This window comes from Rhododendron vialii, chromosome 1a (genome assembly GCF_030253575.1).
Source record: "Rhododendron vialii isolate Sample 1 chromosome 1a, ASM3025357v1".
In the NCBI taxonomy this organism is placed as follows: Eukaryota; Viridiplantae; Streptophyta; class Magnoliopsida; order Ericales; family Ericaceae; genus Rhododendron; species Rhododendron vialii.
This window is the reverse complement of record NC_080557.1, coordinates 29200452-29216283: the sequence shown is the minus strand read 5'-3', so window position 1 is coordinate 29216283 and position 15832 is coordinate 29200452. Positions and strand designations below refer to the sequence as shown.

General features: G+C 37.4%; 2 protein-coding genes and 1 pseudogene across 2 annotated transcripts in view; 2 read left to right on the top strand and 1 right to left on the bottom strand.

Moving 5' to 3' along the window:
• Window positions 1-15832, top strand: part of LOC131308144 (uncharacterized) — a 77096-nt gene that overhangs the window by 19248 nt on the left and 42016 nt on the right. The gene's annotated exons all lie outside the window — the stretch shown is intronic.
• On the bottom strand, window positions 6806-8875 carry LOC131308119 (uncharacterized). The gene is made up of 2 exons (XM_058334940.1): window positions 8248-8875; window positions 6806-8136 (listed from the first exon to the last, which is right to left on the bottom strand). Exons 1-2 carry the CDS (start codon window positions 8691-8693, stop codon window positions 6957-6959), a joined length of 1626 nt encoding a protein of 541 aa, XP_058190923.1. The 5' UTR covers window positions 8694-8875; the 3' UTR covers window positions 6806-6956.
• Window positions 9804-10295, top strand: LOC131330060 (eukaryotic translation initiation factor 1A-like; annotated as a pseudogene).

Here is a 15832-nt window from a genome sequence, read left to right as displayed (position 1 = left end):
TTCTAATTTTTCCTTCTTCAGCTTCCATTCCCAAATCGACACCAAAATCAACCTCCAATCCCCGATATTCGTGATCATGATGGATTTGGTGATCGCATTAGGAAAGTGGTCATTAATGATTTGGGGTTCGTTGTATTGGTGTTGATCAATCGGGGTGGAGAAAGAAAGGAGAGATACAAATTGTAGGGTGGTTAATTAATTACTAATGGTGGTGATGGAACTTTTTTATTTTTTTTAAGTTACTAGGTTCTGCCTCGTGCAAGGCACGAGAATCATGCCCATTGAAGAGGTTTTTTTTTGTGCCCGTTGCATAAGATTTTATGTTTTTTGTTATGTTTTGGGGCTGAGATGGGTGTTTTTTTTGTTATTGGTTATCTAGGGAAGCTTTTGTTCGTGTGAAGCTCAATGGGAGTTTAAAATGTATGAGGGTTGATAGTGGGGATTTGTTTCTTTGGAAGTTGAAATGCATGTGAATGTATGAGAATTCAAGAAATGATTAGTCAGAATACGAATCGCTTCACACATATTAAGTGGAATTAAAACAAAACATAGCGATCCTCAAGCCTAGATATATGTTATAGAGATACATAAGTTGTTACTGGACCAAATATAGTAGCCATATACATGCTGAGAGTCTATATGAGCCATAATGCAGTAGTTTCAACAGTTGACACTAAGTGCAGAAAGTTAAAGCTGAAATGTAAGTTATAGGTTACAGCTGAGGAATAACCAGACATATTAGGCATAAAGATGCTCAGTTCCATCTGCGTTGAAAACTAATAGCTAGATTTCTTTAGGGTTGAGAGCTGCAATGTAGATGAAGCCCTGTTGTTGTAAACCCAAATGCTCCTGCAGCAGGAGAAGGCTGTGTGGATGGAAGTGTTGATTATAGATTGGCAAAATCCATTGTTTGCTGCCTACTCGAAAGCAGATACTTTGTAGGTGGTTGTTTTCCAAGAAACAATGGAAGCCCAATGTAAATTTCTATAATGATGAGTCTTATCAAATATAATTCAGAAATGGTGTGACAAGTATAGAATTTAACGATGCGATGACATACCTGATTGAAAGATTCAAAGCAGGTATAGAGATGACCAAACTGCAAACAGAAGTGTTGCTCTAGTAAAACAGAAGGTGATATAGTTGTTGCTGAAACTGTACCAAATGAAATTACACTATATAGAGGTAATCATGTATTGAAATTATAATTTCAGAGGTAGTGTAGTTAAGATTGACCAGGCATTGGATGTGGAATATTGAATTCGTTATTTCCCGTATCCCAATAATAATTAACATAATTCAATCCTTCATCTAGAACAATGACATTAAATACCCATTTCCGTTCGGCCCCAATCAACAACCTAAATCCTGATTCCAATTTATGCTTGACCCAGAATGGAGCCACCCAAAGCTTAGCTTGTTATTGACAACATGTATTGGATGAATTTCGTATCCAACTTTGAAGCCACCCAAAGCTTAGCTTGTTATTGACAACATGTATTGGATGAATTTGGTATCCAACTTTGAATAAAACCCAAATGCTTGAGGCCTCCATCTGAGCAGTGACCGTGTGACCAGTTGGAAATAACTATGTTATTGGAAACCCCATACAAGGATAGCTATTAAAGGACAGTTTAATAATTAAAGCTATGACAAGCATTATTAAAAGAATATGTAAAGGTAATAGCAGTTAGAGCATTTGAGATTAAACTAACCGGGTCACCAATGACGCTTTCGTTGTTAAGGAGCATAGTAAACCAGTTGATGTGGTTATCGACAACAAGAAGAAGGAATAGCATATTTTTGTGTGAGCTATAATTACAACTAAGCTCCAATTTAAACCATATATATTTATGGGAAAATGACGGCCCAGGACGTGTTTTGATAATTAATATTCTTTAATGACATTTTCAGCATTAACAATTGTTCTTAGCTTGTTCTTGACGAGTATTAATTATCAAAACACGTCCTTGGCCATCATTTTCCCTATATTTATATGCAAATTAGGACGAGTATTAATTATCAAAACACGTCATTGGCCATCATTTTCCCTATATTTATATGCAAATTAGAGAATGAAAAGTTAAGACGATTAGATCAAGTACTTATAGGTATCGAATTGAGCTGATTTTTCACAAGGCCCTTGAAAAAATGTTTTAAACATGATGAACGGCTCGGATCACTTGTGTGGGACCCGTAGTGGGCCCCACATAGAAATCTATGCACAATCTGTGCACAGATTTGCTATGCCAGTAGACTGGTTCGGAAGTATATTTGTTGGTTCATCCAAATGTCCAAGTCTATCCTTGTTTTCCATTTCAGCAAATCGCCAACTGGTAATTCATCTCCGTACTTATTAACAAAATTGATTGTTCTACACTACCAACTCAATAAACAACAAACAACTAACGAACGCCATCATCCACTTTCCTAATACTTGCATAATTTTTACAAAAACTCACACTTGATACTCCTCTCCTTGTCTCATGCCTAGCTTGGCTCTTACCTAAACCATTCCCCCACCGAAAATGGAAGTGAAAACTGAATAGGGTCTTCCCTCCTCCCCCTCTCTCCTCCCTTTGTAATGGTAAAATCCTGTCCTGGGTCTTCCCTCTTCCCCCTCTCTCCTCCCTTTGAAATGGTAAAATCCTGTCCTTGTAATCCTCGTCATTCAAACTATGACACCACCACATCACACGTGGCCCTTTCTTTACTGCTCTCACTTGCAAATATATCCACTCCATTTGATAGTCTAGTATACTTGTTTGTCTTATTTTTAACTTTGTCTGCTATTCCTTTGTGTGCTATCATATGGTATGAGCCTATCTATTATTTTTTGTCATGTTTCTAGCTTATCAGCTTCCCACGTGCACACACCCTCACTTATATGCCTCGTAAAGCTTACATACAAGAATCAATATTCTTAATATAAAGATATTACACTTTCTTTCTTTCTTCACCATGCTGAAACTTAGAAAAAAATCAGAAACTTTATGGGAGAAGTGCATAAATGGCTTTGCACCATAACATATAGCTATAGGTTTAAGTCTCCTTTTGCAGTTCATGGAATCATGGAACATAATCAGAAATGGGGATTTCCAATGAGCTCCCTCCTAGGTTCAACCACTTGACAGTTCTAACTGTCCAATAGCCAATATGAAACTAAAGCATGATAATAAAACTTTTCCTAACGCTTCTGTGTGTCATTTTGAGATTTCCTTACACGCTTCCAATACATACCAACTCACATTGCGCCAAATCTCTATCAACAAGCTATAATGCTAGAAACATTTTCCCACGTGCGTGACACAAAGATGCAAGCAAAGACTAAGTCTTTTTTTTCCCCTTTACGTATTAGCTTCAAAATTGGTTAAATGGATGCACCAAATTTGGTTTAGAAACATGATTGCCCAAACCATGTGCAAGTTTGTAACCACAACTGCGATGGTAAGAAAATGTGTTATCTATCACTCTGGGCAACTATTATACCTCATCAAAAAACATGCCCACTTCAAGAATCAGACCATTGGTCCATGCATTGGTTTAAAGGGAGAGGTGTGCTCTATTTTGCTATCAAATATCAGCATTTATATGAAGATGGATTGAGGATATATAATGCTTTTTTCTTTGCACTATATTTTCTTATTTTTTCCTTTATTTTAAGCGGCCAAAGTTATTAGCATGATTGCTATAATTTATTGTAGAATGCTTACGTCCAAGAATTTTCATTGCTTCCAAACTAAATAGAAATTGAAATTGTAAAGATGTTATGCTGAGAGAATTGTCACCAATGAAAAATAAACGTAGAATGCATTTGAGAAATAGCGAGAATAGAATTAATGACGTATATTAATATGCAGGCACTCTATCTGCATCTATGCCAAAGAATGCATTCAAAAAGCTCATATTGAACATGTAATGGAACAACTATCAAGCGCTCAATGAGATTACCAACTGCATGAGATAAGATATCAAAACACTGGTTGGTGAAGCATATGGACCAAATGTAATGACAGGAAACAGTGATGAAGAGATGAACTTTATAGTTGATTCTTTCTGCAAATCAATCTACTTAACCAAAACCAATTGACTTAGAATCACTAAACATTTGACAGTCATATACATGAAAAAGACACAAATCAGGAATCCAAAGTTCACATGTACCTCCCATCGTCTCGTAGTATCGCCAAGAACTCCTAGTGCCTCACCGCTTGGAAGAATAGCTAGTACTCAAGGATGCGATTGGTACAAGGATGTGATCCCAGGGCCATAACCCCACGCATTTGTATTCCACGTAAAAACCTGCTTATTTCATAATTAATTAGTACACAACATACAGAATAATGAACAAAAATTTCAAAAATGATCACAAGCCAAAATAACTTACTCTCTTCCCTGTCCGTTCAAGTTGTACACTAACTTCTCCAGTTCCATAGAATGAGATACCGATTGGAAGCTAAATCGAACCAAAAATCCAATTCCACAAGGGAAATGAACAGCAAATTCACAAAATGAACATCGACATATTGTTGTACGTATTAAAGTAAAAAATAATCATTTGAATGCGGGAAAAGATGAAAAAGATGATATATAACTGACTTCCAATTGAATAATTTGTTGTCCATGAATACATTCAAAAGTAGGGGTATAAGAAGGATCTTGTTGACTACTCATCATTGTGTATCCCGATCTTTGGAATTAATAAAAGAGACATTTAGTAATGCTGCATTCCTATGGTCCGAAGTACAATCAAATTTGAAGACCCCCTCCCTCTAGAAATAGGCTCAAAAAACTACATTTCTTGATTCTATGTCAGAAGTCACTGAAGGTTGCTTCCAATTCAGCCATATTAGACACTACATGCTGAATAATGGTATCAGGAATCTGCTCCCAAAAGAGCAAGAAGATAATAAAACTTGGAACCACCATGTTCATATGTTGGATGCTTTTCAATAGTCCATTGAATAAATGGAGATTCAATCGCCATAGTGGTGTAGAGAAGGACTTGAATAAATAATCTAAATTAATACAAAACATAACAACGTAAGACTACAGAATACATTATATACATTACGAATGAATTGAGTACAATTTGTTCACCAATATACACAGAAGAGCAAGTTTTTGTCAAACGAAAAATGAGGAAATCAGTAAAATACTGAGGCCTAGAGTTACTAATACACAAAACAAACTTAAACCTATAAAGCAAAATACAAACACTACTGAACAAGCTTTATCATTAAAACCCATACAAACTATAAATTATGTGTATATTGTATAAAGGAACAAAATACACTACTTAAATGATCTGAAACCAAAAAGACAAGCCCTCTATCGGAGCCTCAATCCAAGCGTAAACAATCAGTAAAACAAAGCTCAGTTATTGGGATTTCTTAGATGCAAACTATAAATTTCTACTCGATCGAGTATAATATAGATATAGAAATTTTTTTAAGAAAACAATAGATTTCAATATCTTAAGCAATCCATAGCTATATAAATGCAAAATTAAAGCATCCAGTAAACAGAACCAAATAAAGAGAAAAAATCCATACGCGCAGAAGCGCGCAGAAACACCCATCTTCAAAAAAAAAAACTAAATCAACAAATGCTCAAAACCATTCACAATCAAAAATCACGCAAAAGCAACATTAATTGAACCCAAGCATAAAAAGACTCCACTGAAGATGCAAACAGAAGACGCTGTACACCAAAGCATCCAACCTACTTTAAACATTCAAAGAAATTCTCAGAATCAATTTTTTTTACCCAAAATAGCACTCATCGGACAACTGTAGTCTGTAGCAGCCTCGACCGACATGCAAGGAAGCAGAATATATAGCAATAATTGCACCAAAAAAAGTACTTGCCCCGAATCGCAGCAGCATCCGGATCAACCATTGCAGGCGATACGAAATCCTAAACAGCAACGCACAGTACCCGATCAAGAAGAAGCAAGATGAACAACCCCCAATTTATCCCTAGATGAGGAATAGTAATTACCCTTAATCGCAACAAAAACCAGAACAACCCTTGGAGGGCACGCAGAACCCTAAATAGCAGCGCACAGTACCGGAGACATGAAGAAGAACCCTAAACAGCAGCGCCGGTTGGGTTTTTTTGACTGCCGTCCTTTTCTTCTTCTTTGTCATCATTATCAGTATCGTCATCATCATCATCTCCGTCGTGGCCGCCTTCATCTTCCTCACTCTCTTTTTTTTTTTTACAGGCATCGTCCTCACTCACTCTCTCTAAAAAAAGGCGTTTTCTGTAAAACGTAAAGGAAAAGTAAATTGCTATTCCCCCCCCCCCCCACTTCCAGCCCCACACCCCATTTTCCATATTACCCCCTCCCCTCCCCTCCCCTCCCCTCCCCCTCGTTCTCCTGGTCCTCCCTCCTCCCATTTTGTTTTTTTTTTTTCTTCTTTTTTCTTCTTTATTTCCTTTTGTTTCTTTTCTGTTAGAATTTTTTTTTCGTTTTTTTTCCTTTTGTTTCCTTCCACTTTGAATCTTTTTTTTATTATTTTAATAATCTTTTCTATTTTCTTTATTTGTTTCTTTTTTCATTTACCTCCCTTTTTTTTTGGTTAACTCAAATTCTATTTTCAATTAAAATTGACTTTATACTTAATAAATTTATATTATTTTAATTAGTTAATTAATTAGTCTTAACAATGAATAATAAAAATAACTTGTAATGAACAATAATAAATTGAAGTAAAATTTCATTTTATTATAATTGAGTACATATTGTCAAAACATGAAAATACATAAAAACAAAAATTTTAATCAATATCTCCTCCAAATGCTGCTCCCGGCGTACGTATACCCATTACTTCGTACCACAATAGCAAACGTGTTCCATAATTGGCAGCCCATCCTTTAGCTTCATCCGATGAATTCTCCTCCCACCATGTTGGGATGGGTGGTACAGGGTAATGAGGTTTTAAGAAAATTTACACGAAGTGATTGTTGTTAACACGGGCAATAGCAATTTCCCGGCGGTATTCGACTGGAACTGGAAGGGACCTCAATGGCAAATGAGTAAAACAACCGTAAACATCCTCATCAAATGTATGCAGTACAAGGTTGTACCTTGTTGCGATGACAACTCCCAAAGTCATAGCCTCCATCCAATGATCCTTTGGTGCTGTAGGCTCGAACCAATTCAGTAAAATTAGTAGACGATTTACCCAATCATGTACTGGATAAATCACACTGTATAGATAATAATTTTGTCGAATCTCTTCAATAAGCTCATCTCGTACTCGACTCCAATCATTTTCACTATACCCGATTAGTGCAGCTATCGCTCTGAATCCACAATGACCATCACCAAGCACGTCAACAGTGTGGGAAATATAACGCTGATAAGCCTGAGGTAATCGTTGAATGTAGCGATCAGTGATGGATGGAACTATAAATTGAGTGTTGCGAACCCCCGAACCCCTCCCACGTCTCCCTCTCCCTCTCACTCGCGATGTTGCAGTCCTTGATCCTGAAGTGGATGCTTCTGAGAAAGAAGGTATGCGACGTGTACTTTGCTCATCTCTACCTGTAGGTCGACCTCTATGTTCTGTGTTGTACGATGGAGGTCGAACTGTGCTACAAGATGGATCTGCCATATTGATAATCCTGTCTATGATATGCTCTCGCATAGGTGGATCCATCCCATCTAATATCTCAACGACCTGAGATGTCCTGTCAGGTCGTGCTCCCTCCTCATTAAACTCGGTTGCGTGCATAGACAACCTAATCCAATGAGCGTGGATACTCCATAGTGGAATTGGAGTGGAAATGGAACGATAATATGCAAGATCGTGCATGCATGGCAATCCGTGTGTGATTTTGATCGTACAGTTGCAATAGCCAACAATGTGGGGGGATACTTCTAAAGCGGTTTCTAGCTGATCATGTATGAACTCCATTGCCTCTAATGAAATGCGACACCTTACCTGATCAAAAATGTCGTCACGCAATTGTTTGTGGCGTGGAATGTTCAATGATTTCTCGAACGACTTCTTAATTTCCCCGAACTGATTTTTCAACATCTTTTCTATTTTATCAAAAGATGTTTGTAGCGATGACATGGTATCCCCCAAATATAGCTTTAGCCTCGCATGTGCAGACTCTACCCTATAATAGAATAATGCACTGTGTTTAAATAGGAAAGTATCAAAAAGTATTTTCTTAGTGTAGTAGAGAAATGCACAAAATTTTAATAGTAAAGTCAAAAAGCGATTTTACCTTTGACTTGAATTGCTTCCAAGGTGCATACATGTATCTGTCCATGCTGAAACAAACCGCTCTTTGTACGACCTTAACCATGTTTGCCACAGGTAAGTTATGACATACGGGAACTGGCGAAAATCGTCGCACATGGCTTGCCACTTATGTTTGAAAGACGAAGGTGTAGATGAATTGATAAGCGAGTGCCATGACGTGATGAAGCGCTTCCATTCCGGACCGAGCACACGGTTGCAGTTCTTCATGACGCACTGATTTATGTGCCAAATAGACAAGATGTGACGTGCCGTAGGGAAACATGCTTCAATGGCGTTCATAAGCGCTAAATCCCGATCTGAAACAAACACCAATGGCATCGACGCCCCCTTTTGAAGCATCCAGTTTTTTAAGTTATCCAATGCCCATGTCAATGTCTCTTCTCTCTCATTACTAAGATAAGCGAACATAAGCGAGTAAGTTCGCCATGTGGATGTGATACCCACAACCTCCAATAGTGGTTTTCGATACTCATTGGTCTTGTACGTGGCGTCAATGATCAGTACAGACGAAAAGTTGACAGATAGCTCTAGACTCGTAGGATGAACCCAAATAATATCTGTGATTTCGTTAGTATCCGGATTTGTAAGAAATTGATGGAGGTAATGTTTCTTAAGTAATTGACGTATGACATATTGAATAGGAGTTAGACCCTCCAGTTTGGCTACTTTGTTTGCAAAAGTTAGAGAGATTCAAGGTGTGAATTGAATGGTTTCACAAACTCAAAGGAAAAGGAGAAAGCAGTAGGTGGGAGAAAGCGTTGGAGATCGCGCCACGTGGACAGGTGTACTACACAGCAAAGGCGGAGCGGAATGACGAAACCACCCACGGGCTAACCACGCGGGCGCGAGGTTGTGAGCGACCCAATTGGAAAATTGGGACCAAAATTGGCAACCGAAACACTCTTCTTTTTATATAACTGTAGGAAAAGGAAAAAAATATTATGTCTATCTTAAAAAATCGAGTTCATAATGTCATAAGTCCACCTAATAGTTTTGTAAAGCCACAAATCCACACAACCTAAACCCTAGGATACCCAATAAAAGTGCCTAAAACCTTAAACACTATGAAAGTGCCTAAACCACTAAAATATTATAATAGGAAAATACACCCTACGACCCTAAAAAAGTGTTTAAACCCTAGGGTACCCTACGCTAAAGTAATCTACCCTACCCTAGGGTACCCTATCCTATAATAAAAAAGTGCACCCTAAAATCTTATGAAAGCGCCTAAACCCTAGGGTACCCTACCCTACTTTATGGTATCCTAAAATGGATTTGAGACCTTACAAAATTAATAGGTGGACTTGTGAAGTTCACATAATGAGCCTAAGACTAATTTTTTATAGTCAAGTATTGTGAATACTGAATATTAACCTCAGGGAGGGGAGAGTAATTTCCAGTACCCTAAGGATCCCAATGGTTTATTCGGATACCGTAGGGAGGTTTGTATAATTTTACCAAAGAGAAAACAATAAAAGCTCGAACGGAAGCCTATGACACACACTGCACTACATTCCGATCTGTGGGGTTTAACCAGAGCTAGGGTTTCTTCCATCCATTGAACAATGCTTTACGACAGTCGTCTGATCTTGGGTTTTCCACTAGAAAAGACATGCCCAATAATAAGGGAAAGGGAGGCAAGAACAGGAAGAGAGGCAAGAACGAGGCCGACGACAATAAGCGCGAGCTGGTATTCAAGGAAGACGGGCAGGAGTACGCCCAGGTCAGCTGCATGCTCGGCAACAGCCGCTGCGAGGCCACGTGCATTGACGGCACGCGGCGGCTGTGCCACATCTGCGGCAAGATGCACAAGAAGGTCTGGATCAAGGTCGGAGACATCGTCCTCGTCGGGCTGAGGGACTACCAAGACGACAAGGCCGACATCATCCTCAAGTACATGACCGACGAGGCCAGGCTGCTCAAGGCGTATGGCGAGCTGCCGGAGATGATATTGATTCTGGTGATGATTATATCGAGTTTGAGGACGCTGACATTGATAAGATCTGTTAGGACCATATGCTATGGTCTATCAGTGTTGGCAAATTCCACGACAAAACACATATTTATTTGTATCCCCATTTATCGAGTTGTATTTTATTTTTGTTTATAGAGTGTCTGTTTAGGAAGTGGAAGGAAATCAATTTTGTCTAATTGAGAGTGAGTGTTTCGTATAGGTAGAAAAGGAAAGATTTGTTCTTAAGAAGAAAGGATTTGCCGCACATGGAAAAGATCATTCGGCAATTGCAAGGCTTGACTTTACCGACCAATCGGAATTTAATCTAAGCAATCTGTTTAAGGCACGAGATTTACATTGCCTAGAAGGTGTAATTTATTTGAGGACATGTGGTCTCCTAAGACTACAAAGAGGAATAGAGCAGCCAAAAGATATTGGCCTGGGGTTTGAGAAAAATAGAGAGAAAGCGGCAGGCAACATGCATGCGTGGGTTTAAACCTCAATCAACCAAGTGGTTTCTTTATCTTTGAATCTTGGAGTTCCTCTTCAATTGTTCAAGCTACAATGAAACTCCAAGAGGTAATCACAACTCTATTTAAACAAACTTAGAGTTATTCTTCGGTGGATTTCCGAAAGTTTGCGGAAGGCTTGTGGATTCAAGGCAGCAGCAATCAAGCACTGGATGTAGTGAACGAGCGGTTCGGCAAGTAGGTCTTAGGACGATTGTGAGGATTCAAATCGTAGGTAAGATTACTTGTAACTGCACATTGAGTATAGTGCTATGATTCCTTCCCGTGGTTTTTACCCGTTTGGGGTTTTCCACGTATATCTTGGCGTTCTCTGTATATTGCTTTCGTTCGTACGATTGATTGATTTATTGATTGGTGGATTGATTAATTAAAAAGATAGAAATAGCAAATATTTATATACCTAGGCAAGCTAGGATTTTTCAAGATCTACGGTTTCGGAAGGTTTATTCATGCTCGCGCTCTCCCTATCGCTCCGTTTACTTTGTTTTGTTTTGTTGTGTCTAGAGATCTTTTTTTAGATGTTAAGGATTGAAATCTCTATGCAGATGTAGGAATGGAGATGTGTTGTCTTATACGTTTTTCGTTTACTCTACTCGATGGATTTTATGCCATCATGATGTCTACTTTTCAAATCTAGGGATTCGGTAGGTTTATTTTCGCTCCCTGTATGGCATTATTTGTTTTTATTATACCTGGATGGTGGTTTGATTTCGGGATAGTTATACAGATCTTTATATAGCTGTAGGAATGAGATTTGTTGTCTTTAAGTTTTCACTATTCGATCGATTTTCATGAGCGAGAACTAGAGCGTGACATTTGAATTCTAAAATTCGCGAGAGCCAGAATTGAGAGTGCTTGTATGAAATGAGGATTGAGAGTGGGAGCGAGAAGACCTACTAAAGGATTATTTGACTAATGTTATAATGTTGTCTACTTCTACATTGTTTGGGCTTTCGTAGAACTTGCCTAGCCAAAAAAGTAATTTATGGCTTTTATTAAGAAGTATGTGATGAATAGTATGTTACTATATCTATATCTATATCATGTTTGAGCACAAGGATATCAACAAAATCTAGGGTTCCGGAAGGTTTACATTCTCTTTATGCGTGATTCGTCTCTCAATTGGTCTGATTTTGGTCTTATTTTGCAGATATTTACATGAATTGTATGAATCTATATACATCTGTGTGAATAGGGATATGTGTCTTAAGTTTGTGATACTTGATCAATTTGATGCAATGGCATTGTTTATTTTCCAATTATTTGTCCTTTTGTTGTTATTTCCCAGCCAAATAAGTACATGGTGGTATTATTAAGAAGTTTGTGATTATTATATCAAGAGCGAGAATGAGGATTGAGAGCAGGAGAGGAAGGCCTGCTAAAGGGTTATTTGACTAATGTTACTTTTGCATTCGGCCTTTCGTTGATCTTGCCTAGCCAAAAAAGTATTTATGGCTTTTATTAAGAATCTATGACTCTATATCGAGATCGAGCACAAGGATATCAACAAAATCTTGAGTTGTAGAAGGTTTACACTTTCTTTCCGTGTGATTCATCTCTCAATTGGTTTGATTTCGGTCTTATTTTGCAGATATCTACATGAATCGTTTGAATCTATATACATCTGTGTGAGTGGGGATTTGGGCCCTAAGTTTGTGATACTTGATCAATTTGATGCAATGGCATTGTTTTATTTTCCAGTTATTTGGCCTTTTGTTGTTATTTCCCCTCCAAATAAGTATTTGGTGGTTTTATTAAGAAGTTTGTGATTATTATTATTCAGAAGTTTGTGATTATTATATCAAGTTATAGGAATAGGATATTGACAAAATCTAGTGTTTTGGAAGGTTTCACTCACTATCCGTTAAACTTATAACTCGCTCTTGGTTTGATTTTTGTTTTCTTACATGATGTTTACGTCGAAGATTTGGAATTTTTATAATACAGGTGTGTGAGTGGGGATTTACATGTTTAGTGTAACGCCCCTAATTTTGATAACATTAAATAGATAATTTTCATTAAAAACTAAATAAAGTCTGGCTCATTATTATAGCATAATTCCCATAAGAGTACTTTTATTACACAAAGGAAGGGAAACTAAAGTTTCTAACTACAGCTCCGTCTACTCTTCCATCCTAGCCAACTCTTCAGCTCCAAAAGCTCCAAGGTGTACAGCTCACCCTGCTCATCTACAAAGTCTGACACATTATACCAGCGTCGCCCTCAGTATAATATGTCAGGGTCACCAAAGGTAACACCATGAGCTAAGATAGCTCAATAGAATAATCCATACCCACTAACCTTTAACTTACAATCGATAGATCATAAAATTCACAATTTCCACATAGTACATGTATATCTAACAAAACTGTTATCAATAACACATTCACATTCACTATTCAAACTAACGTTGGTGTCCATGATTTCTTGAGTTTCTCCTACGCGACTCGTCGTAGACCGTGTCTCGTTTTCATTTACAAAATCAACATTTCAAAAATTATTTTTAACACACCCAATCTCGGTTCTGCCATTCCGGTCTCCCAAGTATTCTCACAATGGTTCCGCTGTCCCGAGTTTCCATTAGCCCACAAAACTTTGCATTGGCTCCTCTCCGCGGATAACCAAGCTACACACCCAACCTCGGTTCCACCGTTCTGGTCTTCTGAGTATCCTCACAATGGTTTCGCCGCACCGGGTTCCCATTGGCACACACACACATACAAATCACACAATAGGTAAGTCCGGCCACATTGCGGTTTTCAAAACACATTCCTTTTCAAAACACACATTGTCTTTAACACACCCTAGATGCCATGTTTCTACTTTCTCAATTTCTGTGTCTTGTTCTCATGCAACGACTCCGCGGTAGGACTTTTCACATAAATAACCTTAAATCATTCATTGTAATCTTGAAACTAAACTAGCAAGATCATCCAATTCTATATTACTAATCATGCTCAAATTACCACTTAAAGCATAACGGTGCATGTACGGATGCCTTTGGAGTGAAAATCACTTATGCTTTATCGCACATCAAGACAAATAATCCTAGTAATCACATATACATGCTCATAACAGTCCTAAATATCAAAATACGAATACTTCCAATCAACGATAAATTCCTATCTTTCAAAATCCGTACTTTCCTCCTTTGTGGGAAGTTCAAAACAACATATGTTTGTTGGAGTAAAAATCGATTATTCAACATGCCAATATATCCTTTAGCAACATAAGTATACTAGCTATCTTTCTTTGTGCTTTTCAAATTATACAAACAATATACAAACTTCGATTTATACTTAGAGTAGAGAGTAGAAAATTCTACGTATACTAAACTTTATACTTAGAGAAAGTGGTTAGGAGTATTCTAAATATACTTAGTGTTAGGGAATAAGGACAATCTACATATACTAAACTTTATATTTAGAGAAAGTGGTTAGAAATATTCTACCATTCTTCTTGGCGGTAGGGCAGCTACGGAAGAAGTAAGTACATCGGCGATCACACATAATGACTTCATACGGTAAGCTTGTAGTAGTTTCGAAAGAGAAAGGTTTCTCTCGAAACTAGTTTTTGACTAAACTACTAAATTTTTTAGAATGAAAGAGTGGTCGAGTGGTGGTTTAAGGGCGCTTTTGGATGAGTTTCTTGAAGAACTCAAGAACAAAGGAAGAACTTCAAGAACAAAGCAAGAATACAAGAATTCTAGAGAGAGAAGTTGAAAGGTTGAAGGTGTGAGTTGAATGGCATGAGGGGGGTGCTATTTATAGCAAAATCTTGGCTCCCTCTCCCCTTCATTGGCCGGCCCTCTCCCTCTCTTTTTCTCTCATGGATTTGCTCCATTGTTTAGTCACATCTCACTTTTTATCATGGCATAGCCTTGCTTCACTTGTCATTTCAAATTTTAGGTCAAAATCTATGTTATCATGAAGGGTTTTGGCCTTGTCTTGTTTAGGAGGGTTTGCTTGCAAGAAAGAACAAAATAAATGGCTAGAATTATGTTTAAAGAAGCCTAGGAATGGATTGTCAAATAGTACTTAGATTGAGTGTGAGGTTGGCTAAAAGAGATAGCTTGCGGGAGTGTCCAAACACAAGCACACATCTCACTCTATCTCCCTCTCTCTCTCGGCCTCTCCCTCCCTCTCTCCTTCTCGGCCCCTCTCTCCCCCTCTCTCTCCCCCCCCCTCTCTCTCTCTCTAGTACCGTGTGTGTGTGTGTATGTATATATATATATATATATATATATATATATATATATATATATATCTACATATCTAGAGAAAATCTAGGAAAGTAAGCCTTGGAGGATAACTATTAGGTTCAAGGCTATTAGTCCTAGGTTTGCATGCATGGCAAGGCTAAGTTTGCTTCTTTTGGAAGCAAAATGATTGTCTTGTCAAATCTATATGCTCATTGGCAAGTCTTATTTCTATTACCCAAGGGATAAAAATTACCCTACAAACTATTATTCGATGGGTAAAGAGGTAATGATGAGAAGTAATATCTTGAAATGACTAGACATGTAAGTATAATGATTACTTCCCTAGGTCTAAAAGGTTCATAAGGTTCAAAGAGGGTTAAAAGGGTTCATCTAGGTTTAGGAGAATGTAACTACGTGAGATGGTAATTAGATTTCTCTAAGAGCATCCACAATGTAATAATCAAAACCAAAATGTTGTTAAAGTTAGTAATGTTTGCTCAAAAAAGTGTTCACATTGTAATAACCAAACTTAGCAACTCATCAAATTTTGGCATTTGAATAAGCAAAACTAGCAACCTTTTTACCAATAATCAAATTTAATGGTCCCTACATTTTCTCAATCAAGTACACCCATCATTACATAAAAATCTTCTCTCTCAACAATGTTTCCAGAAAGATATTTTTAAAAACTATTTTTTTTTCAGAAACTTTTTAAAAATCAATATTTACAAAAAAAAATTTATAAGTGTTTTTACACAAAAAAATGTTGATTCTAACAGTTTTTTTTAAAAAAAAAATTGTTTTCTTTTGGAAAAAAAAACTATTTTCAATTTTTTTTAACTAAACTATTTTCTTAAAAAAA